We start from the raw sequence: 27,022 nt of genomic DNA, 5'->3' as shown, positions 1-27,022 counted from the left end.
TCTCTTAATGTTAGGAGCATTCTATATTGAACATGAGTCATTCATTCAACATTTATTTAATAGACATGTATGAAGCACCAGCTATGTCCTAATGATACCAAACGCTGAAGAAAAAAAGAAAAGATGAAGTTCCTATGCTGTAAGAGCTAACAGGCCACTTTCAATCTTAATGAAACAGATGATTATGTACTAAATAATAGAAAATAATAAAGTATGACATTGACAATACCATGAAAGTTTGGAGATGGGGGAGAAGGTAGGTGGTTGTGTGATGGTGTAGTCCAAGAAGGCTTCATATAGGAAGTGGGGCTTGAGTTAGGCCTTACAGAGTAGATAAGCCTTGAATAGGCAGATGGGAGGAAAGGAGTCAATAATGAACACTGCATTAGTTTTCAGAGAAGAGACCTGTTTGCCTGGAGAGGAGGCAGTAGTGGATGAGTAGGTAGGACCAGATCATGAAGGTCCTGAAAAGCCTGGCAGAGAAGCTTGGACAGAATTTGCGAGGCAGCTGAGTATAGGAAAAGCTGTGTCAGTATTTTGGAGATTTGTTGTTTCTCGTGTACATAAGAACTCACTGTTGCTTTTCCTCACTTCAACATTTGGACAGTTGTTGATCAAAGGGCTATGTGTTACTAAGAGACAGGAATGTGGAGAGAATTTGTTTGGGACATATTTAAAACTGGCCTCTGTAGACAGTCCCCAAAGTCTTAGTACAGTTTTAACCTTTTAACAGCTTACAAGACAGGGGCTGCCAGATGGTTTCAGTAGACTTCGAGTCAGAAGCACTATGACTCAGTTCCAGCAGTACAATTTACTAGCCTTGTCACCTAGGCAAGTCACTTAATCTTGGTTTTCACAATCTGGTACCTTCTTAATAAAATGCTAACCTTATTCCATACTGGTTTTGTTTCTCTCTAGTAAGATTATACAAGGTCTTTGAGGACCTGGGTTGTTTTGTTCATTTCTTTGTGTTCGTAGTTCCTTGCACAAACCTTTCTCTCCCAGGGGTAGAATTATCCTCTTTTTGCCACTAGACTGATGAAAAGAGATATCACTGGTTTTACACAGGTTGAGGTGCTTAATAAACACATAGAAGAATCTTTGTTGAATTGAATTTAATCTGTAGAATAATTCAAGCAAAGTATTAGTCACAGTTTACTCACCAGGAAACTGAAGTTCAGTGTCTTGCCCACTAGTAAACTAAGAAGTAGAAGGGGGAAATGGATCTTCTTATTTTCATGTTCATTCTATCACACTATTTTTCTTATGAAATGGGATTGTGGGTAAAGCTCTTTGCAACCTTTTTAAAAAATTTATTTATTTTCATCCATATGTACATGAATATTTCCATGTTACAAAATTTCCCTCCACCCTTCCCTCAGCAGGGAACAGTCAGGTTAGCATTTTTACATATATATATTTAGTTGAATATGTTTACAAATTAGTAATTTTTTTGGCATGAGGAATTAGGATTAAGGAAAAGAGATACATAAGAGATAATTTTTATAAAGTGTTCATCAGATTTGGAAGGGTTGGGATTTTTTTTCTGGGTGTTTTGTTTTGTTTTGTTTTTCTTCTTCTGTTTGGGGATAATATAATCCATAATCAGTTAGATACAGTTGTCCTAGCTCTCTGGACTGCTGAGAGGAGCTGCTTCCATCAAGGTTGTTCATCTCATAGTGTTTCTGATGTGTACATTTTTCTCTTGGTTCCACTCCCTTTGCTCAGCATCAGATTCCATACTTCTCTAGAGTCTGACTATTTATGATTTCTTATAGAACAATAGAATTCCATAGTATTTGTGTACCATAATTTTTTAGCCATTTCCCCAATTGATGGGCATCCCCTTAATTTCCAATTCTTTACCACTACAAAAAAAGAGTTGCTGTGAATATTTTGGAACATGTAGGACATTTCCCATTTTTTATGATTTCTTTTGGATATAGACCTAGAATTGGAATTGCTGGGTCAAAGGGTATGAATGGTTTTATTGCTCTGTGGGCATAGTTCCATATTGCTCTCCAGAAAGGTGAATTCATTCACAATTCCACCAGCAATGCATCAAGTCCCAATCCTCCCACAACCTCTCCAACATTGATCATCCCTTTTTCTCATCTTGGCTAATCTAATAGGTGTGAGATGGTACCTCATTGTTGTTTTAATTTGCATTTCTGTAATCAGTAGTGATTTGGAGCATTTTTTTCATATAATTATATATAGATTTAATTTCTTCGTTTGAAAACTGTTCATATCCTTTGACCATTTATCAATTGGGGATTGATTTTTGATCTTATAAAATTGATGCAATTCTCTATATATTTAAGAAATGAGACCTTCATCAGAACTCTAGGTTATGAAAATTGTTTCCCAACTTCCTGCTTTCCTTTTAATTTTGACAGCATTGATTATATTAGTACAAAACCTTTTTAATTTAATATATTCAAAATCATTCACTTTGCAGTTTATAATCTACTCTTAATTCTTCTTTGGTCATAAATTTATCCCTTTTCCATAGATCAGATAGACAGAGTATTTTTTGGTCTATTAATTTATCTATGGTATTGCTCTTTATGTCTAAATCCTGTACCCATTTTGAGCTTATTTTGGTATAGGGTGTGAGGTGTGGATCTATGGCTAATTTTTGCCATACTATTTTCCAGTTTTCCCAACAATTTTTGTCAAAAGTGAGTTTTTATCCCAGAGGCTGTCATTGAGTTTGTCAAATAGTAGATTACTATAGCCATGACTACAGTTTCTTCCAAACCTATCATAATCCACTGATCCATTACTCTTATTTCTTAACTAGTACCAGGCAGTTTTGATTACTGCTGCTTTATATAGTGTAGTTTTAGATCTGGTAGAGCTAGACCACCTACCTTCCTTTACATTTTTTTTTCAGCAGTTCCCGTGCTATTCTTGCCCTTTTTGCTCCAGATGAATTTTGTTGCTATTTTTGTCTAGCTTGGTAAAATAGTTATTTGGTGATTTGATTGATATGACACTGAATAAGTAATTTAATTTGGGTAGAATTGTCATTTTTATTATATTAGCTTGACCTAACATGAACATTTGACATTTTTGCAATTATTTAGATCTAACTTTAATTTGGGTGAGGAGTGCTTTATAATCGTGTTCATAGTTTCTGGGTTTGTCTTGGGAGATAGATTCCCAAGTATTTAATGCTGTCTGCAGTTATTTTACATGGAATTTCTTTTTTTTGCCTCTTGTTCTTGGGCTTTGTTGTTAATATATAGAAATACTGATGATTTATGTGGGTTTATTTTATCCTGTTACTTTGCTGAATTTGTTATTTGTTTCAAGGAGTTTTTTAGATGATTTTCTTGCCTTCTCTGGTTATACCATCATATCATCTGCAAAGAGTGAAAGTTTTGCTTCTTCATTGCCAATTCTGATTCCTTCAATTTCTTTTTCTTTTTTTATGGCCACTACTAGCATTTCTAATACTATATTGAATAGTAATGGTGATAATGGGCATCCTTGTTTCACCCCTAATTTTATTGGGAATACTCTGAGTTTATTCCCATTAAATATAATATTTGTTTTGTTTTTAGATTTTTTTGGTTTTTGGGTTATTTTGCAAGGCAAATAGGGTTAAGTGGCTTTCCCAAAGCCACACACTAGGTAATTATTAAGTGTCTGAGGCCAGATTTGAACTCAGGTACTCCTGACTCCAGGGCCAGTGCTCTATCCACTGTGCCACCTAGCCACCCTAAATATAATATTTGTTGATGGTTTTAGATAGATACTATTTATTATTTTAAAGAAAACTCATTTATTCCTAAACTTTGCAATGTTTTTAAAGGGAATGCTTGTTGTATTTTATCAGGCTTTTTCAGCATCAATCGAGATAATCAGATTATAATTTCTGTTGGTTTTGCTGTTGATATGTTTAATTGTGTTGAGTGTTTTCCTAATGTTGAACCATCTCTGCCTGCCTGGTATAAATCCAACCTGATCATGGTGTATTATCCTGGTAATAACTTACTCTCAGTGTTAAATTTTATTTAAGATTTTTGCATCAATATTCTTAGGGAGATTGGTCTCTAATTTTCTTTGTCTGTTTTTGGTTCTTCCAGTTTAGGTATAAGCTCCATGTTGGTGTCATAAAAGGAGTTTGGCAGAACTCCTTCCTCTCCTATTTTTTGAAATAGTTTATGTAGAATAGGAATTAATTGTTTCTTAAACGTTTGGTAGAATTCACTTGTACATCCATCTGGGCCTGGAAACTTTCTTAGGGAATCTTTTTTTTAGAGAATTCTTTTCTTAGGAATCATCTTTATTGATGATTTCTTCAATTTCTTTTTCTGAAATAAGTAATTTGTTTCCTCTTCTGTTAATCTGGGCTGTTTGTATTTTTATAAATATTCATCCATTTCACTCAAGTTATGCAATTTATTGGCATACAGTTTGGCAGAGTAGCTCCAAATTATTTCTTTAATTTCCTCCTCATTGGTGGCTAGTTCATTCTTTTCATTTTTGATACTAGTATTTTGGTTATCTTCTTTCTTTTTTTAAATCAGATTAACCAAAAGTTTGCCTATTTTATTGGCTTTTTCATAAAACCAACTCTTAGTTTTATTTATGAATCAGTGGTTTTTCTTGCTTTCAGTTTTATTAATCTCTCCTTTGATTTTCAGAATTTCTAATTTGGTATTTAATTGGGGCTATTTAATTTATTCTTTTTCTAGCTTTTTTAGTTGCATACTCAATTCATTGATCTCCTCTTTCTCTATTTTATTCATATAGGCATTTAGAGATATAAAGTTTCCCTCTAAACTGCCTTGGTAAATTTTGTATGATGTCTTGTTATTATCATTTTCTTGGATATAATTAATGATTATTTCTATTATTTGTTGTTGGATCCACCCATTAGTTAAGGTAAAGTTATTTAAATTCCAATTAGTTCTTGGTTTATCTTTCTCTGACCCTTTATTAAATGTAATTTTTATTGCATCATGGTCTGAGAAGTATGTATTTATTATTTCTGCCTTTCTGCATTTGATTATAAGGTTTTTGTGCCTTAGTACATGGTCAGTGTTGGTGAAGGTGCCATGTACTGCCAAAAAAACAGTATTTTCTTTTCTATCTCCCTTAAGTTTTCTCCAGAGGTCTATCATATCTAAGTTTTCTAAGATTTCATTCTCCTTCTTAACTATCTTCTTGTTTATTTTGTTGTTAGATTTATCTAGTTCTGACAGAGGGAGATTGAGGTCTCCCATTATTAAAGTTTGCTTTCTATATCTCCTTGTAATTCACTCAGCTTATTCTCTAGGATGTGATACCACTAGATGTATACATGTTTAGTAATGATATAACTTAATTATCAATAGTGCTTTTTAAGAAGATGTTGTTTCCTTCCTTATCCCTTTTAAATGAAATTGATTTTTGCTTTCACTTTGAGATTAGAATCGCTACCTCAGATTTTTTTACTTCTGCTGAGGCATAATATATTTTACCTTTGCCAGCTTTTTATCTTTACCTTGTGTGAATCTCTCTGCTTCAAATGTAAAAACCATATTGTAGGGTTCTGGTTTTTAATCCATTCTACTATTCACTTCTGTTTTATGGTACAGTTCATCCCATTAACATTTACAGTTAAGAACACTAATTCTGCATTTCCCTCCATGCTTTCTCCATTTATATTTATCTTTTTCCTTTTCTCCTATTCCTCCTCACCCAAATTTTACTACCTTTCCCCTTTTCTTCAATTTTTTTCAACCTTTTTATTTTGTTTGATGGAATCTTGTAGTTTTGTAGATTCATTGGTTTCTATTCAATTCTAATTTTTAGGTTTTTATTTTCTTCAGTTAGCTTCTGTGTTTCCTTTTCCAGTTGGTTATTTTTATTTTTAACAGAGCTGGTTTCTTTGGTCAACTTTTCATAATTTTCCTGCATGACTTCCATTTCTTTTTTCCATTTTTCTTCTTCCTCTTTTCTTTGGTTTTTAAATTCTTTTTTAAGCTCTTCATTGAGCTTTTTTGATTTGAGTTCAATTCATAGACTGTTTTGATACTTCTGTGAGTGATTTTTCACTGCTTTCTTCTTTAGACATGGCATTGTTATCATCTTTGTCTGTAAAGTAGTTTTCCATACTGAGAGCTCTTTTAGCATTTTTGGTCATCTTTATTGTTTTAGTTCTGCTCTTGGGGTATGTGGAGTATAGATCCAGGTTTTTGTTTTGCTGGGTCTGGTATCTGATCCTTTGCTTGTTCATGGCCAAGATGTTGCCTCTGCAGTCCAGACCTTCCCTTTGCAGAGGTTTTTATCCTCTTTTATGTCCAGGTTCTGACTTAACAGTGGTTTGTTCCTAACCCAGTCCTGTCTTTTACCCCAGTGTTTTCAGGATTCAGACTTTGGAGCTGGAGTCCTCCCTGCTGGCTTGACCTCTGCTATTGTTAAGCTGTTGGGACTTGGATTGCACTGTGGGAGAGGAAAACCCTCCTGCTGGCTTTCCCTCTCTCCTGCCTCCTGAACTTTACCTCCTCTTTTCCCCCAAAGAGACAGACCTTCACTGAAGATCCTCCATGATTTCTACAGTTGAAAACTTCTTTGAATCTTCTCTTTTTCTTGATGGGATCTGTAGTGTGAATGTCAGAGTACACACTTCATTTATCTTTGGTAGGGAAAAGCTCCAGGAGCATGTAAGCTTTGCTCTGCCATCTTGGCTCAGTCCTGGAAGTGCAGCTCTTTGCAAACTTAAAATGCTATGTAAGTGTGAGCTCTTACTATTTTGCTTGAAAGATGAGAGGGCTATATTTAATGGAAGCTTACTAAGTAAAAATAGGTATATTGGACTGGGAGAAGTGCTCTTTTAAAACAAAATAAAAATTTATTGATATCTTTGGTTTTTATTCACATAAATTTCCTCTTCTATGCCTTCCCTTCTCTCATACCAGAAAATGAGGAAGAGAAGAAGTGGGAAGGTCAACCCAATCAATCAATACATTAAAAAAGAAAATTAAAAATGTGCAGTGATGGCTTTCTTAGAGGAATTGGGGAAGGCATTCAGAGAAAGTGTTCTTAATAAGTAAGCCCACTTGGATTTCAGTATGAAAAAGGCCAGCAGGGACCCAAAAATTCATTAACTCATTTGACAGATATTAAGAACCAGTTTTGTGCAGTAGCTTAAACTAAGGACTTGGGGGAGATAGTAGGATAATTATGAAAGAGTCCATCTTGTCCTTTCCAGGAAAGTCCCCTCAGCTAAGATAAACTTCAGCTAATTATCCTGTCAAGCAGCAATCATGAATATAGAGCAGAGACACTTCAAAACCAGAGCTGCCATGTAACTTCAAGCAAACTCTAGGAAAGTTAGGTGGATCTTGGAATCTGTCTATTAGTTGTATTGTAGCAAAAGAACAAAGTAAAAGACTAGATATGCTGGGACTCACTGAAATGGCCAAACAAACCCAAAACCCAACAACTGGGCTCCCTTGGGGAAGACCCAACCCAGTCCTGTGCTCTGGCTGATTTCATCACAGCTTTTTCTCATATTGCAGCATAGAGGAAATTTAACCTTTACTTAGACTCAGAAGGGATTGACTCTGTCCTGTACCATCCATGCTGTGCAAAGGACAGGTCTAGGCTGAAATGGACAGCAGTTGGATACTCTGAAACGGCTCCTTTTCTGAACTTAAAAATTGTTTCCTGTAGGTTGGAATTCCCCATTTTTTCCACTAGATGGTGGACCTGCATTGATAACAGGAGATGATTCCTGGTTTCCACCATGTGGGACTTTTAAAATAGACAGTTGAAAGTAACTGAAACTAACAAATAAGGAGATTGGCATTTAGGAAGTAAAATGAATTTAGATGCTTTAAGGGTACTGCTAGAGTAATATATAGGCAAATTTGGGGTATCTAGGGACTGTTTCTTTTATGGGCATGAAAAAGGGAAAGTGTGTTGAGAGGTAGAATACTGTCCTTGAAGACAGACAAATGGAATTCAAAACCTGCCTCTGACCATGAATGTGATAATTAACTTCTTTGAAATTGAACTTTTTCATCTATAAAATAAGGGTATCCCATCTTTGCTTTACCTCTATGATCCTAAGTGGTTTTCAGTGATAACTAATTGGTTGGTTCTTATCCTTCATTATCAAAGACCAAAATGATATCACTATGAGACAAATTACAGTGTGTCCAACTTTGGCTGATCAGGCTAATATGAACTCGGGAATGTTCTACGACAGGTTGGGCACAAATAGTCCATGTGAACACCTGGGGTAGGTACTCTAAACTTAAAGATATCACGTTTCCTTTGAGCTGCTTCAATTCTGCCTTCCTCATAGACTGCAGCCCCCTCACTGATGAAGGTATATGGTGCTGGGTGGTCCTGTGCCAACATCTCCCATGTGGTACAATCAGTTCCAAAGTTTTTAAAAGAGCCCTTCAGGGTGTCCCAGTATCACTTCTTCTGACCTCCTTGTGAGCACTTGCCCTGGGTGAGTTCTCCATTGAGTAGGGGTTTTTTTTGGTAAGCATACTTCGGGCATTTTAATAGCATTTCCGGTCCATCGTAGTTGCATTCTCTGTAGAAATGTTGGAATGCTAGGCAGTTTAGCTCGAGAAAGGACCTCAGTGCCTGTCCTTTGTGGCAACATGCAAGTGACAAAGCAGCAGATGCAAATACTCTAGGAGCTGTAGTCACAACCCTGCACACAGGCGGCCCAGGGCCACAGAGACATTTCCTTGCTGAAAGCAGTAGTGAGATTCAGCAGCCCCCAGGGTGACTGAGCAGACTCTTTAAGGATCACACTGCTAACCTCCTGATATGAGAAAGGGGCTAGAAAAGGCACCCTAAAAATTGTCTACTCACCCAATCCTGGCCTGATTTCCTCTGCAGGCAATCCCACAGTGTGATTGAGGCAGAAAAAAAATCTACAGAAACTTCTTCATGCACACATTCACAGACAACACAAGATCCAATAGACCTGAAAGATGAACAGCTCTGTTGTAAGAGAACTAGACAAATATGATATCCAAATAGCAGTCCTGAGTGAAACAAGACTAGCAAATGAAGACCAGCTTACTGAGGTCAGAGCTGTACACATGGTTTTGTGGAGTTGTTGCAATGGAAAGGAACACCATGAAGCTGGGGTAGGTTTTGTAATCAAAACTAATCTAGTCAGCTTTCTTGAATGCTGACCAAAAGGAGTAAATGACAGGCTCATGACAATGAGATTGCCACTTCCAGGAAAACGCCATGTCACCATCATCAGCGCCTATGCTCCCACCATGGTGAACACTGATGGAGTTAAAGAAGAATTTTACGAAGACCAGGAGACCCTTATCATCAATATACCAAAATAGGACAAGCTTATAATTCAGGGTGATTTTAAGGCTAGAGTAGGCACAGATTAACAGACATGTCAAGGGAGTCTTTGGGAAGAATGGAGCTGGAAATAGCAATGGTCCTCTATTACTGAAGACTTGTGCATCTCGCGACCCCATCACAAACACTGTCTTCCATTTACCTAAAAGCAATAAAACTTTCTGGATGCACCCTCATAACAAACATTGGTATCTATTAGACTATGGAGAAGAGATAGACAGGATATAAGAGTGACAAAGGCAACAGGTGGTACAGAGTGCTGGACTGATCACAGACTCATCCTCTCTAAGCTAAATATTCACATTCAACCAAAGCAGTGACCCTGAAGGGAAAATGAATGCTAAGATTAGAGTGTCTTTCTGAGCAGGAACAGTTCATTGCTAACTTAAAAGGAAAACTGAGCCAACATATGGCAATAGTAGAGCAGAAAAAGAGTGGATAGCTTTCAGAGATCTGGTGTACAACATTGCAATTCCTCCTCTGGACCAGAACACTTGCAAATATCAAAACTGGTTTGATGAAAGTGATGGGTAAATACAGAAGTTGCTAAACGAAAAATGAGAACATCGCAAGGCTTACTAGCAGGATGGTTCATCTATTTCTAAGAAATTAGCATTTAATTCCATCAAAAGTAAAGTATAAGCAAAACTTAGAGAGATACAGGGCTCTTCGCTCAGTAAAAAGGCAGATAAAATTCAGTTTTATGCAGACAGTAATAAACCAAAATGCTTTTATGATGCCCTGAAGGCTATTTATGGGGTCAAAGACCTATGGTTCATCTCAACTACTCAGTGATGACAGATCGACTTTGATTAATGATAGGGATATGATCCTAAAGAGATGGACTGAACACTTCCATATTGTTCTTAGCAGACCATCATCAATCAATGCAGAAACCATTCACCTCAAGTTGAAGTCAATGTATCTATCAGAAGTTCCAGCTGAAGAAATGGTTTGGAATGCCATTGGGCTCCTTTCAGTGGCAAAGCACCTGGTGCTGATTTTATTGCAGCTGAGATCTCCAAGGTAGGGGTCCATTGCTCATTCAAAAGTTGACTGAAATTTTCCAGGTTATATATCATGAAGAGATTGTCCTCCAAGAATTCAAGGATACTTCCATCGTCCATCTCTATAAAGGTAAAGGGAATAGATTGTTCTGTGATAATCAGGGGTTTTTCTCTTTTAGTCATTGCTAAAGACTTGTCAAAGACCTTCTCAGTAGACTGACCCTTCACCTGGAAGATGATCACCTCCCTGAGAGCCAGCATGGCTTCAGAAATGGTCAAAGAACAGTTGATATGGTATTTGCTGCCCAGCAACTCCAGGAAAAATGTCAGGAGCAGAAAAGAGGTCTGTATACAACATTTGTAGATCTGAACAAGGCCTTTGACACCATCAGTCATGAGGGTTTGTGGAAAATTATGTAAAAATTTGGTTGCATGGAGAAATTCATCATTATTACACTTCAGATCCATGATAGCATGCCTGCCTAGGTTCTGGATGGTGAACAATTCTTTTGAGATTTCCCATTCACCAATGGAGTGAACAAGAACGTGTCCTTGTTCCCATGTTGTTAGCATGTTATCAAAACCTTCACTGAGGAAGAGCATGACCTCAAAGTCAGCTGCTATTGATGGCAAATTCTTCAACTTGAAAAAGCTACAAGCCAAGACCAAAGTGGAGGAATGTTGGTGCGTGATCTTTTGTTTGTAGATGATTGTGCATTCAATGCAAAGTATGGATTGATTCTCTGTTGTTTGTACTCATTTTAGTCTAACAGTTAACACCAAGAAAACACATCAGCCCATCAGCCAGTACTACCATCCATCTGTGGAACCATTGCTTATAGAAAATGGAGAAGTTTTTAGTATTGTAGACAAGTTCGTTTGCTTACCTTGGCAGTATTCTTGAGGTTGATAAAGAGGTTGACACACCCTTGCATTGCCATAGCTAGCTCAGTATTCAGGAGGCTCCAAAAGAAAGTGTGGGAGAGAAGAGGTATTAGTCTGACTACCAAACTGAAAGTCTTCAGAGCCGATGTGCTGATCTCATTGCTATATGCCTATGAAACCTGGAGAGTCTACCAGCACCATGTCAGGAAACTGAATCACTTCCATTTAAATTGTTTTAGGAATATTCTGAAGATCACCTGGCAGGAGAAGATACCAGACACTGAGGTCCTTTCTCAAGCAAAACTGCCTAGAATTCCAACTAATTATTAATTACATATACTATTAAACACAAAAGGTCCCATTGGTTATTTTTAAACTTTTTTTTTTCTGGTTAGACATTTTGTGAAGGGTCCCCAGGAATTGACTTGAGGAAATTTCTTTTCTTGTAAAATGAATTCATTGGCTAAGGTGATGTAAAAACAAGTACTACCTTTGAAATTTCAAAGTATAGATTCAGCTGAAAGCTTGCCTTGCTATCTGTAACACTTTGGGGATTCTGCGTTGGTGCTTCTGGGACTCCAAATCCCCTGATTCCTATGATCTCCCAAGTTTCCTATAAATTCTAAATTATAACGAAGTTCCATTTGCTTCAGAACCCGATTATTACTTTAAAACTAGCGCCATCTAGTGAGGGACTAGAATAAATAAATTTGACCTAAGACTAAAAAGTTCTCTAAAGGAAAAGTTCTTAATTTTTATTTTTAAAATTTTCTAAAAATCTTTTTTTTTGTTCCTGATCCTATTTCTGGTCTAAAAGCATTTACTAAGAGCCTACTGTATGTTGGACAGTAAAGCTTCAAATACAGTAAATTAGGGATCAAGAAATACAGGTTCTACTTAACATTATTATACTAATTTTTCTGTGCTATTGAGCACAGACCCTCAGCAAACTTTGTGTCAAATGGAAGAGTTCATCCACTGCCTGTTATGTTATATCAGATAAGGTCAATTGTAGAGTTTCTAAGAAACAGATACCTATTGAATTGCAAGTTAGTTGAACCCTTTTGGAGGGAATACACCAATGCAGAATGTTAACAAAATAATCATACAATTTGCCCTGTTTAGAAGTGACAGTAATGGTAAAGAATGCAATGTTCAAATGGTAAAGAATGAAAGGTTTAAAAAGAATATAACATAAGAATGTTATCACAAAGGAAAAAATATTGCTTCAAAAAGTGTAAATAGATAACATGAATATCACTATATCTTTAAATTGAAAAGAATTACAAAAAAAAATCTACTAGTTGGTCATGTTAGTTGTAGAGTACTATGTAGCCATTAAAATGTTATAAATGAGATTTAAAGAAACTTGGAAAGAAAGGAAATTACACAAAATGAAAAATTCAGAACCAAAAGAATACACTGAAAAACTCCATACAAGGAAAAATGTATTCCCAATGTAGAGATGATTAAGTAGACAAACAGAACTAGAGAGAATACTGAGGAAGTACCTAATAAATTATTAACATATTTATTACACATAGAAAATTATTTTTATGCAGAAATCATTCAGTGTGTGTGTGTGTGTGTGTGTGTGTAATTGATTTTGTTACTTAAACAATTATCTTTTGAATTCTTCTTTGCAAGGTGGCTAGGTGGCACAATGGATAGATCAACAGCCCTTGAGTCAGGAGTATCTGAGTTCAAATCTGGCCTCAGATACTTAATAATTACCTAGCTGTGTGGCCTTGGGCAAGCCGCTTAACCCCACTGCCTTGCAAAAATAAAATAACCTAAAAAAAAATAAATTATTCTTTTCAAAGTAAGAGAAATGGGGTTGTTGATTGGTATTTTAAAAAATACAGATCAAGAACTCATACAGTCAGTACTAAAGAAGCACAAGGATTGGCAGTTTAGCAGCAATGTCCTTTTTATCCTACCTCCATGTACCACTGACCTCTGAAGATCTGTGTTGTCCTTTTATGGTATTTCTTTACTTTTTCTTCCTTCATGACCTTTATTTACATTTGCTAAACAAATAAACAAATCTTTGTGCATATGTGAATTCACAGACACAGAAATATTTATTTAAAAATATGAAATTTTGGGCGGCTAGGTGGTGCAGTGGATAAAGCACCAGCCAGTCAGGAGTACCTGGGTTCAAATCCAGTCTCAGACACTTAATAATTACCTAGCTGTGTGGCCTTGGGCAAGCCACTTAACCCCATTTGCCTTGCAAAAACCTAAAAAAAATATATGAAATTTTAAAAAATATGAAAAAATGTCTAAAAGAAAAAAGTGATGCAATAATAGCCCCGGGCCTCTACCCTACTAGGGATATTCCTGTTTTAATATATCCCTACTGTATCTGTATCTTTTTGCTTTAAGAAAGACATAAAGGAAGGTTTAATTAAATGAGGCAATGGTGAAGGTTACTTATGAAGAGATTCTTAAGAAAATTGGATTTTTGAATCTGAAAAGATAAAGGCTACAGTGAATAGAAAGTACTATAGAAAGATTAATTCCTTTGGTATGCCCTCCCTTTGTTTAATTTTGTACTTTCCCTCATCTTCATATCTGTTTCTTCATTCCATTTTTTATAGCCCACTATCTCCTTATTACCTTTACTTAATTTCTTTATGTCTTTCTCCCTAATTTTCTCTTATATTTTGCTTTTCCAGACATCTTTCTCGTTACTGTTCCCTTTCATTTTCATGCCTCAGCCACAGTTCTTCCCTTCTATTCTCTCACCTTTCCATTTTCACTGTTGTATTGTGCATATGGTTTTCTTGACCTGCCTACTTTACTCTTCATCAGTTCATATAGATCTTTTCATGCCTCTCTGTATTGATTATATGTACATGTACCACATTTTGTTGAACCATTCTCCAGTTGATGAGCATCTACTTGGTTTCCAATTCTTAGCTATCACAAAAAGTATTACTATAAATAATTGGAGTTTATGTGGACTTGCCTCTTATTAGTGGATTCCTTTGACTATAAGCCTAGTAATAGAGACTTTGGTTCAAAGGGTATAGAAAGTTTTGTCAACTTATTTGCGTAATTCCAAATTGCTTTCTAAAATGGTTTCACAGTTTCACTAGCAATGTATTAGTGTCCCTATCCATCCACATTGCCTCCCCTGCAACATAGGCTGTTGCCATTTTTGCTCATTTTTACCAATTTTCAGAAATGTAAGGAGAAACCTCAAGGTTGTTTAGGTTTATTAATGTGTTAGGCAGCTGAATACTTTGATAGTTTTTGTTATTGTTGTTTCAAGGAACATTCCTGTGAAATGACTCTTCTGCTTGATTATTTCCCTCTTAACTCCACAGGTGAATAGCAACCCTTTCTTTACTGCTTTATAATCTAGGCTTATCACTGGCTTAATAAAAGAAACACTAAGCTATTAGCTAGGACTACTAGACAGTAAGGAGTTTCTAAGAAAGGATCATTAGGGAATTGTTGGCCTGAGTACAAGCATGGAGGGATAAGTGGGTTCCACCTTCAAATAAGACAACAAAGGGAAGTATGGTTTCATAAAAGGCTGGTGCATGGTAGCATTACCCAGAGACCACAGTAGAATGATGTCTTCCATGAAGGTCTAATGATACCTCTTCTGAACTCTCATTATGAATTGGATCTATGACATCAAGACTCATTGTGCTCCTTTAATGATTGATTCAATTGTCAAATAGTTATTAAGCATTTGATATGTGAAAGATACAGTCAGGTGTTGCTATTATGCTTTGTTCCATTGCTTAATAACTGTATATCCTTATCAAGTCATTTGACTTCTCAGAGCCTTAATTTCCTTATCTGTAAGATGGGATTAATCGAAATTTACAGAGCTTTTGGAAGAGTCAAATAAACTAAAATTTTGTAAAAGTACTTTATAAGCAATAAAGTACTAGGCAAATGTAAAGTATACATATCTAAAATTACTTTTTAACCTACGTACACATTGGATACCTTAGACTTATAAGCTTATTAATGATGAGTTTGGTCTGGTGCTAATGAGGTATAGGTTTCTGAGAGGGAAGTCTTCACTTAAATAAGTCTGGGTGAAGAGACTAGACAACAAAACTCAGTTTCAACATTTTTGTTAAAAGCTATATTTAAAAGTATGTACTTGTATGTGAAACTCTTAAATATCCATACTATTGTTGTTCTCAGCAGAGAGCAGTATAATACTGTGTTATGCATGATAGAACCATTCATCCTTTCGTGCAGTCAAGAAAAGAAATAAGTCTATGGAAGTAAAAATAGTCCCAACACCTACTGGGTATTCCACAATTTAAAATTCAACAAACTCCTTAACCTACTCAGTGCACATCTTAACCTCTTTTATACCCTACCTCTTGCTTAAAAAACAAGCCAAAAAACTTAATTGGAAAAAAATATTTCTTGAATAAATGTCACTTAAAGTTATTTTAAATTAATTTGACCTTCATGACATGATTATTTGGGAATTTATTATATACCTTGTACCTAAATTGAAGTATAGTTCTAAACAATAAGCTTGTGAGATAATCTACTATCACATGTTTAGAACCATTTTTAGAAATATTGACTGATTTTATAATATGGTGGTGGCTAAATGAAGTTATGATTTGTGACAGAATTTTTTTTGTATGTATAATATTTTATTTATATAAAGGTTTGAAAGATTTAATGAACAACTGTCTTCAGATGTCATCTTGTTTAGAATAGTTTTGGCTATTGAAAAATTTAAAATGGACAGTTCTGAAAGATTTGTAATTTTTCATTGATTCTTCTAAGCCCTGTAACCTTTTAAGAACTAGAAACTTTCAGGTAATATACTTAGTCATACTACCCTAATCACTATAATAGCAAATGACAGATGTGAAAGTAAGGACTTAACTTCTTTCCCCATTACTTAGTAGAGTTGATATACCGTTATTCTTTTTAACCTAAACATTCATTAGTCAAGTCACTTTCAAGCTTCAGATATCTCTGGTTAAATTGAGATATGGGACTTTTAGTTTGATTGAAATTGTTTCCTTTGAATTTTGTTTTGTTTTGGTTTTTGTTTTTCAGTTTCTACAATAGTGTGACATGATTTACCTTTGAATAAGTTTTTGCCTTGTTGTCTGGAGGTCCTCCTCCTTAATGAATTTCTCCTTTCCTCTAAGATGGTCTTCTTGTGTCAGGATATGGAAGATAGAACTGGGTAAGGACATTAGGACTCATGATATTTGCTAACTCTTGAGGTTTGAGTTTTTGTAGCCTACTCTTAGGAATCAGTTTATTTCTTCCCAGTTACTTTGCCCACAGCTAAGAGTTCTCTGCCACCAGGTAGGTGGTGTTCCTTTGTTCGGACTGCCAGATACAAATGGGTATAATTTTCCATAGCCCTAGTTAATCAAGAAAGAGGGATTTTTCCATTTAGTCATAGCTTATTTATTTTTTTAAGCAAAACTTAAAATTCTGAGCATTAGTCACTAATAGTAATCACTGTTTAAATAGCTTATTGCATCTATAACTAAGGGTACTTAGAGTTTCATTCTAGGAGTTTCTCTTTTCCATGGCCTTTCCCAAAATGTGATTTATAATGTATATCTTCTTTTTAAATGTATATTATTTTTAACATGGTAGTAGAAAAAACCCACAAAAACCAAAGTATACTTGCCTGAATCTCCATAATAAACTTCCTTCTCTCTTTTTTATAGTTGTTAATGTTTTTTGATACTTTTCTCTTTTTTATCACTATCACTACTCACCAACTTCCCTCAAGTCCATCTTCTTCCCTTGTTTTTTGTTTACTTTTTCTCTGAACCTAAGAAACATCAAATAAATGGACATAAAAGAGATGTATGTGAAAATACACTTGCAATTCTTTTAAAATGTATGAATTCAGCATATGTGATTTTTAGAAATGTTTTGCTTTTCTGCTCTCTTCCGTGCATTTTTTTAATCTTCAGAAATCGTTCTTTCTTTCTTACTTCTCCCTCCTTCTCTTCCCCCTGAAATCAAATGATGTTTAGTCAAACCAAACAATTCCCATATCATCAGCATCAAAAATTCATCACCGCTCAGTCTGAAAGTAGATAGCAAGCTTTTATCATTGGTTCTCTGGAATCATGGATAGTCATTTCTTTGATCAGTTCTGAAGTCTTTCAGAGTCGTTTGTCTTTGTTTTACACTCTTCACTCTGCATTATTCTTCCCCAGTTTCTCTGAAACTCTCTTTATTTCTTTTTTAACCCATTTATATTCATGTACTTTAATTTGTTCAGCCACTTTCTGTTCTCTTAGTTTACAATTCTTTGTTGAAAAAGAACTTCATAAATCTGAGAGTCTTTCTCTGATCACTTTGCCTTATAGGAAACAGAAAACAATAAATAAATAGTCAAGCATTCCTAAGTCTTTCAGAGTTGCTCCCTTTTACATTATTGTCCTCATTCTATAAAGTGTTCTCTTGTTTCTATTTATTTTCTTCTGTATTAGTTCATGAGTTGTTGGGTTTAGTTTTTTTTTTTTAGGTTTTTGCAAGGCAAATGGGGTTAGGTGGCTTGCCCAAGGCCACACAGCTAGGTAATTATTAAATGTCTGAGGTTGGATTTGAACTCAGGTACTCCTGACTCCAGGGCCGGTCCTCTATCCACTACGCCACCTAGCTGCCCCAGTTCATGAGTTTTTACAAGTCTTTCTGAGTCTCTCATATCCATTAAATAGAACTTAATAAAAGTGTTTATTAAGCAGAGATCTTACTGTTATTTCATCTTTGGATTTAAAGACTGTGTAATTTAGAAATCCAAGGGCATAAATACAGCTACTCTCAAATAACAATCAGTTTTATTGACACTTCTAGTGTAATATATAGTACAGCAGAGCCCTTTTTATTTTGCCTCTGTGATACTGTCAGTACCACCCTCTGGTATAGTCTCTTATTTATACCTAGATACCCTACAGTCATCACATTTTTTTCTGTCTCTACACCCTTTTAAATTATTTATGAATTAATCCTTATTATTTTGTCAAAGGAAATCACAACTTCACAAAAGTTTCATGAAAACTAGGTTTAAGAGAGAAATAGGGGTGGCTAGGTGGTGCAGTGGATAGAGCACCGGCCCTGGAGTCAGGAGTACCTGACTTCAAATCTGCCCTGAGACATTTAATAATTACCAAATTGTGTGGCCTTGGGCAAGTCACTTAACCTTATTGCCTTGCCAAAAAAAAAGAGAGAGAAATAAACATACATGTGGGACCTAAAGAGTTCACATTGAATATAGCTTCTTGAGACTATGGATTATTTTGCTTTTGTATTTGTGACCCCATTGCCTAATAAGTACTTAATAAATGCTTGATTTGATTGATCTTCATTCTTCTGGTCCAAAATCTTCAGTAACTTCCTTCCAATGCCAAATTAAGTTCAGAATCATCTGTCTCACATTACCCATTATCTAAGACTCACTATTCCCCTCTTCTGAAAAATGCTGTATGTTAGTTAAACCTGAGTTTCCCTGCCTTTGAGTAAAAGTTCATACTCTTCCCCATGCCTGAAGAAGCTCCCACCCTTTCTTCCCCTGTTGTATGCAGTCCAACCTTTAAAGCCTGATCAAATGAGACCTTTCCAGAGGAATCCTTTTCTGATGTCCCTCTTTAAATTCTTTATCTCTTCTCCTCTTAGACTTTTTTCACATTACTCTCATATACTTTACTTTTTAGCAAAATATTTTTAAATTCAGAAACACTCCTCATCATTTTATCAATCTTTCTAAACTACTTTTGGAATAATTGTGATGCAGTCCCTTTTTGCATATTTTTTGTAATCCATTATAAACTTTTCATTATCACATAAAATATGAAAAGATTACTCGAACCTCTGCTAAACGAATCATACTTAAGTAAAATATCTGCTCAGTTACCCACATTATAAAATACAGATAGTTGTTTTGGTGTGATATTCCCATATCACAGTAAGCTCCGTGATGCTAGGGCCTGTGTCTTATGTAAACTTCATTGCCACCTCCTTGCTTGCCCCTAGCTCAGTTCTTAGTATGTAGATGTTTAATAAATATTGATTGAACTTATTTGTTGAAAGGAAATAGTACTTTAGTTTTATCTCAGAGCTGAAATACATGCCAATTTTCTCCTTCAGTTTAATGATCTGAAATAACTTAAAGCACTAGTAAATGTAAAAAACATTTTTGTTTAACGGCTTACAAATTGCCATAGAAATGATAATTAATAATGATGTGGGGATTAGAGGAAAATTGCTATCATAACAGAACCTATGAGCAACAATGCAGGTTCATTAGTTTGGTTCCAGATATTTTATAGTTTTCATCCTTTTGAATAATATTACTTAACACTGCAGAGAGAAAATTATTAGAATCTTGATGATACTTACTTCATAAATATATCCATACTTTTCTGTACTCAAACTCAAAATAGCTTCAAGCCATCTAAAATATAGCTTTGACACCAGGAGGAAACAAAAAGGCAGGCCTCTTAATTGAAATAGCTGTCACAAGACCCATGTACTTCAAGTGCCTTTAGGCCTTCACTTGAAGCTTTATTGGCTTCTACAGTCCATATAGTTCCAATAAGTTTGGTGTTTAAATTTTCTCACCCCCCCAAAGGGGAAAGAGCTTGGTCCCAGTACATTGACAAATGACATTGAGAAAGGATACTGGCGGGGGGCGGGGGGACCCTAGGGGTTGGGTGTTTTTTTTGTTGTTGTTGGTTTGCTTTTTTGGCAATGAGGAATTCTTACTTCATACTCTTCAGTGCCAGCTAAGGACATGTGTTTCTGGAATAGAAGATTTGGAATCATTTTAATCCAGTTTATTAACCTTTTTGAGGGGTTGATGATGATGATGATGTTTGCCCTTCATTCTCAAAGAAGACCATGACATCAAAAGGGAGGTGATGGCATGACAAGTAAGTGAATTGGATTTGACTGAAGGGGTGCTGTGCTAAGTCACTAGCCTCCCTTTCTCCTTCAGAACCATCTGGATCCAGTGACCATTATGAATCAGGACAACTAGAGATGATCATGGATGTGAAACCATCAGAATTAAGTGACCTGCCCAAGGTCACACAGCTAATAAGACTCAAGTGTCTGAGACTGGATTTGAACTCCCGTTCTTTATTCATTGCACCACCTAGTTGCCCAAAGAATAGAGAGAACAGAATTCCTTTTGATTCTGAAGAAGTGACAGCAGAGAATCCTTCTCTCCAGGTTTCCATGCACTCTTGATCAATGTTTTAAAAATTGGTGCTAGTTCCCAAGTTTGCTATTAGGGGGAAGCCAGTACCCCACTTAGACATCTTGGTGTGCTTCACCATGAATTATAAGAAATGTCTAGTTATAACTTTTAATTCTTTGTTTTCTAATCTTTAAGCTATGCCTTATTTTTGAGAGCCTGTAACAAAGTGCAACTGGACCCTAGTTTGTAGAAGGGAGTAGTACCTGAGATAAGACCATAGGTCTTTGACTCATTGCTCCATGTAAATATGCTAAGTTAAATAACTTTTTTAGAATGTTACTTCATTTGCTTGTGTACTCTATTTATTCTCTCTGATCTCTCTTTTTCTGGTATTTTTCTTCTTTCACTGTGATCCTTAACTTCCTGTCCAAGCCTGGCACCTAAATATTGTACTCCATGGTTGCTTCAGGAAATTGCAAATGTATAGATAGACCCTGCTTATGGCCTAATATGGTAAATGGAAAAAAAGTATAAAATGGAGGAAAGCATATGTAAGACAGTATTCTTATTTCTTTTCTGGGAAAATCCAGAAAGGTGGGTTAATCACAACAGTGTCTTTATTCTATAAATTGTATCAGGCAAATCTAGGAGTGGCAGTCTAGATTTTTGCTCTTAAAAAATAATTTTCAAACATCCCTTGTCCCCCTGCGTAAGTGTAGCCATGCTTTCCCAATCTGCTAAACTTTGAGATATTTTCTGCAAAGGGAAATTTTGGGGTACTATGGGCCCAATCACCTTGTTGTTAGTATGTCTTTAAATGTAATTCCAGTATCTGATAAATGATAGGAAAGTTTGTAGGGTTTCTTCTCTTTGGTGTATTTGTTACTTTGTAGTTCTATTTGCAAAATTCCTAAAAGTTCTACCCATAAGTTCAGCTAAACCACTGTCAATATAGAATTTTTTTATAGAGATGTATCACTAAGTTCTTTCTTTGACAGATAAACCAAAAATCAGAGATGTTGAGATTTGTCCAAGTTCACATTTATGTTAACACTCATGTACTGCCTTCAGTAACTTGATCGAGCTTCATATTTGACACAAATTAAATTCACACCAGGAAGCTTCACTCATCATTATCATTTGCATGATACAGTGTTTGCTGCATAGATTTATTTTAAACACCCCTTGTGTCCTAAGCTCTACGATTTGTCCTAGAAGAGAGAACTTAGATGACAAATAATTCTGGCCCTAATGGAGCTTAGAATAGTACAGAGAGGAGACAAACTCATAAATATATAATCAATGGGCCTAGTGTAGGCCTCCACTCTTGGAGCCATCTTCTAATTGTTCTCTCTGCTTCCTAATCTATTTTCCTCATGGCTGCCAGCCTGATATATGAAAATATGTATTGGTCTGACCAGGTCACTTCCCTGCTCAAGAAGATTCTGTCTTCCTCTTATTTCTAGGACAAAACTGAAGCTCCTGTTTGACTTTTAAAGTCCTTCCCAATCTGACTCCAATCTCTTTTTCTAAAAGGAGTTTACATCAGTCCCTTTCACATGAGGCATTCTCACTGAGCAACTTTACTTGCTGTTCTTCCATCCATACCTTCAAGCTGCTCTCCATGCCTGAAAGTTCCTCCTTCCTCTTAAAATCTCTAACTTTCTCCATGTTTCAGCTCAACCATTTCATAATTTCTCCAATTGTTTGTGCATATTCTCCCCATCCCCCCCATTTTATTCTATATATATTTTGTATCTATATGTGTACTTTTTCTTCCCAGTACAGTGCAAGCTTCTTGAGAGCAGGATCTATTTCTTTTTTGTCTCAAGAGACCCTAAGGCCTAGCATAATATTTGGCACATAATCCTTAATAGATCCTTGTTGAAATGAATTCTTCAATTAACATCTAAAAAGAGACACGAGAAGTGAAAATTTCAGTGGTTATTCGATATTGTATAGGAAAATAACCAAGATCAGGTTCAATCTGAATATACTCCTGAATAAGGTTGGTTTTTGAAGGCAGAGAAGGATGTGGTAGAATGGTGTAGAGGGATTTACAGAGCAGAAAGGACCATGTACAAAAATCCCAGAGAAAGGCAAGGCCAAGAAAACCAGATTTCTTGGCAGGAAATTACAGACAGATGGTTAGAGTAAGAGTACCTGTTAAAATATATAAACTACACATTGTATTAAGTAGAACTTCAACCACTGAAGACCACATAGTTTCTTAACCCAGGTACTGTGCTATAGACTCCAGAGGACAGAAAGAGAAAAATGGAACTGTCTGTGTATTTCATTGATCTCATATCTCACTAGACAAAGGAAGAAGAGGCTTTGAGGTCTATGGAGTGACTGGGGGATTAATATGATATTTTAAAATAATGGTTCCTTTTTTTAAGAACAATTTTATTGATCTTTTGTTTCTATATTACCTTTATTTTTCTACCACTTTCCCCAACTGGAGAATCATTCCTTATAACAAAGATGTAGAAAAAAAGGAAAAAAATACATTAAAGCTAACCAATAAATATATAGGATTCCTTACCCTTTCCCCTACCACCAACATAACCACACCTTTCCCCACCTTGTCCCCACATACCTATTCAAAGAAGGGAGGAAGTTATACCTTCTCATACCTCCTCCTCTTGTCATCTACCTAGATAGGGGAAGTTTCTCATGAGGGTTTGTTCATTGATTATTTGAAAAGCCTTTTTTTTTCTTAAGATTTTTTGCAAGGCATTGGGTTAAGTGGCTTGCTCAAGGCCACACAGTTAGGTAATTATTAAGTGGCTGAGGTCGGATTTGAACTCAAGTACTACTGACTCCAGGGCCTGTGCTCTATCTACTGCGCCACCTAGCCACCCCATACCTTTTTCTTTTTAAAAAAGAATCTTGTTTCCATAGATTGTGTTTGTATTTTGAGTAAAGGTACTTAGTTTATGTGATTTGTAACCTTATGTAATTTCTGAATAAAGAAACATTTTGTTATAATATTTTGACACTTTCAGTATATTTTGTCAGGGACCTCAAAATTCTATTTAGCTCTAAATACTACATTTGGAATGTATTTAATTTTTTTATAAAATGTTAGATATTCAAATCATTGAATTTATCGATCCTAAAATATTTTTCAGGAATTGTTCCTTCTTCTGTAGTCCTGACTTCTTTCCAGGTGATGTCAAGAGTTTTTCTAATATGGGCAGTAACACACAGTGTCAAAGAGGTAAGTGCTTAACTTGAAGGATGAGATATGGTAAAATTAGTAATTAGACAAAAACTACTGTTTTTTAGCCTTTCCTTTTTATATATGTATGTATGTATTGGCTAAAGCCTGAATTTCAAACTAATATCAACATCATTTGACTAATTTTCACCATTCATTAGAAAAAGTTTAATCTTATGGAGGAATTGACCTCAAAATGCAATATCCCTTATTTCTATTAGCTACATTTATTAGAGACATTTCAAATATTAAAGTTCTATAATGAATGTTCCAAACACAACTCAAGATTGTGCCGATAATTTGTATTCAGAATTTTTCCTTAGTCCTATTTGCTTTCAGCACCATTTGGCTCTAGGCTTCTAGAACAACCCAGGAAAGCTGCAAGTAGCATGAAGTCCTTAGTTCCTGAGCCTCATGTGGTTTAGAGCAGCATTGCTTCACTCCCACATTACCAGATCTATAATTGGAGTTCTAAACCAGCATCAAAATGGGGAAAGAATCAAGAGTCCCCCTCTCTTGCTTAGCTGCTTTTCCTGAGGCATAAAATGGGCCAGTGCCCCTGAGAAGAACCAGTTTTCAGCAACCTGACTTGACCTTCTTTGTTACCAGTTCCAGAACTCTTGCCTCTTCCATAAAATGAGATGTTCTCTAAGATTCCTTCCAGATTTTAGTCTAGATTAAATAATTCTTGAGGTCCCTTCCAGCATAATGTGATCTTTTGAAGTTTTTTTATCCACTTTCCAAAAGCATACATCTGCTTGTTGCAGAAGTTACTAGCACTGCAGCCTCCAAGCAATCAAGCTGACTCAGTGGAGATGTTGTTATTTGATTTTACTTGCTTGAAGAAACAACTGGCTTTAGTGCTGGTTATCAAAATAATTTTTAAGTAAGAAAGCTTCCAAGTGGCCAATTTTGTGAATTGGAATACTTTTCCATACTGTCTTTCACTGAAGGGCAGAGTATTTGCATCTTCCTCCCCTTGACTAAAGCTAATTTTTGTTTGTTTTATTGGTTTTTGTCCCTTGGCACAGGTAGGTTTGTAAAATGTGCCCATGATTCAAAAAAGTCCTAGTTAATCCTGTATCATTCAGGTTCAGAACTTTAGATTTTTCAGCTTAAAATTTACCCAATAATTACAAAAGTTAAAATTGATGAATGTATTATCTACTTTACATCTTAACTAGATAACTGCTTCATCCCAGCCAGTTGGCCAGTTTTAATCTATAGTTTTATATTTATACACACACACACACACACACACACACACACACACACACACACACATATGAATTGTCCAATAATTCCAGTGGTCAAGAGCCCAATATTATTGAATATTATTGCAATTCAGAAAGCATTCTATCCAATTTCTCAAATATAGTTACTGAATTTTTTTGTCAAAACATTCCATCAGCTAAAATTTAGTCTGACAATTTTTATTTATTCTACAATGAGTTTTCACCTAAATTGATTAAATTAGTATTTTGTTAGTCATGTGAAATTAGCATGTTCACAATAATTTTCATTTAAAAAGAAAACTTATGCTATCTCATTACCCAAAGTTACCTAAATTTTCTATATAGTAAAAATAATACAAGGAAATACAAAGGAAAAATCCCAGTTGGAGAAAAATAAACAAGGGGACCCCATTAGTAAATGTTCTTATTAGAAGTTTCAGGTTTTATATAGACTATATCAAATTTCTTAACTTTGGGGGGAGGGAAGAATCTGAAACTCATAAATTTTTAAAAATATATATTAAAAATTTTTACATGTAATTTAGAAAAAATAAAATATTAAACTTTCATGTTTTTACATCAGTCATTAGCATTGATGTACACATTTTACTTAATAATACTCCTTTTAATTTAGAAATCTTTTGTCTCTGTCATTTTTTAAAATAGTCTTCCATGTTTGCATCTATTTTCCCCTTCTCCTAAACTCATTTTGAGTCATAGTTTTCTTTTCTCACATTCATAATGACCCATCAGTTCTTTTTGACAGTAACACATTTCAGTATTCTTTGTCATTTTATAGCTTATTTTTTTGCCTAGTTTATAGGCTCTGAGTTCTAAGCTGTTTCATCTAACTAAAGCCTCTCATTTTACAAATGAAAATATTAAGTGATAACATTTTTATGGTCATGTACTTGAAGAAGACTGGACATTATTTTCTGTGCTCTTGAGTTTTTTAATCTTTTTTAACAAGGCAATGGGGTTAAGTGACTTGCCCAAGGTCACACAACTAGGTAACTTTTAAGTGTCTGAGGCCACATTTGAACTCAGGTCCTCCTCGAGCCCTGGTGCTCTATCCACTGCACCACCTAGCTGCCCCTTCTATTGTTAATCTATTGGGTATACATGAGAGCATCATTGATAGAAAACTCATTTGGAGTCAGGAAGACACAGATTCAAGTCTCACTTCCAACATATGTTGACTGTGTGATCTGGACAAGGCAGTTAACCTCTTAGGACTCTATTCAACTCAGTAAGTCAGCCAGAGACATGGCTGGTTAATAAGTTCCCTCATGTGGATCTCCCTGTACCAGTGAATTTCAGGTTCAGAAAGAAGACAAAAGAGGCATATTTACACAGCTTGTTTAATATAGACAACTATTAGTTATCTGAGGTGACTGCAGTGTGTAGATGATGCATTGCCTACCCCCTCTCCCCCAGTTCCTGCTTTCTTCTGGGGTGCTTCATGCTTATAGGAACACAACCAGGCGATGAGGGCAGAAGAGGAAGGGACAGAATACTTCATAATGGTCTAGCTGCATTTCTTTCAAAGATCTCTTTTACACATTTTCATTCTCATATTAGTCCCACTTAAATATTTACAATTAATTTCTCCTTGCCAAAAAAAAACTCACATTACATATATTTTCTCATTTGCACTCCCTGTCAATCTTATAAGTTAGTTTTCCCCATTTTACAGATAAGAAAAATAAGACAGTGGAGCAGTTGGGTGGTGCAGTGGATAGAGCACTGGCCTTGGAGTCAGGAGGGCCTGAGTTCAAATTTGGCCTCAGACACTTAATAATTTTACCTAGATTGCGTGACCTTGGGCAAGTCACTTAACCTTTATCGCCTTGTAAAAACCAAAATAATAATAATATTTATAATAAGACAGAGAAGTTAAACTGTAGACTTGTTCATGGCACAGGGTCCTTATAAGAGGTAGGATTTGAACCTTGATCTTCCTAATTCCCAAGTTAGCCCTTTACTGTTTACAATTTCTTGTGTAAATACTATGACTATAAAATATTGATCTTTATTGCTTGAGTGGCTTGTGGAAATCAGTCTCTTTGTTCACTTTATATTTTAGCAGTTTCTCTGGAACATTATATCTTTTAATGACGATCAAAGTATTAATAAT

The 27,022-nt window shown here is 35.5% G+C and overlaps 1 protein-coding gene across 2 annotated transcripts in view; it reads left to right on the top strand.

Moving 5' to 3' along the window:
- The window catches only part of HACD2 (3-hydroxyacyl-CoA dehydratase 2), a 116,612-nt gene that overhangs the window by 38,257 nt on the left and 51,333 nt on the right, over positions 1 to 27,022 (top strand). For both annotated transcript variants that reach the window (XR_012474102.1, XM_074214671.1), the window contains exon 4: positions 23,562 to 23,650. Coding sequence is in view for 1 of the 2 variants with exons in the window: in XM_074214671.1 (XP_074070772.1) it covers positions 23,562 to 23,650 (89 nt within the window). In the remaining variant the exon portion in view is untranslated. The remainder of the gene's footprint in view (positions 1 to 23,561; positions 23,651 to 27,022) is intronic.

Source organism: Macrotis lagotis, chromosome 1 (genome assembly GCF_037893015.1).
Source record: "Macrotis lagotis isolate mMagLag1 chromosome 1, bilby.v1.9.chrom.fasta, whole genome shotgun sequence".
Classification (NCBI taxonomy): Eukaryota; Metazoa; Chordata; class Mammalia; order Peramelemorphia; family Peramelidae; genus Macrotis; species Macrotis lagotis.
This window is presented reverse-complemented; position numbering and strand designations above follow the sequence as displayed.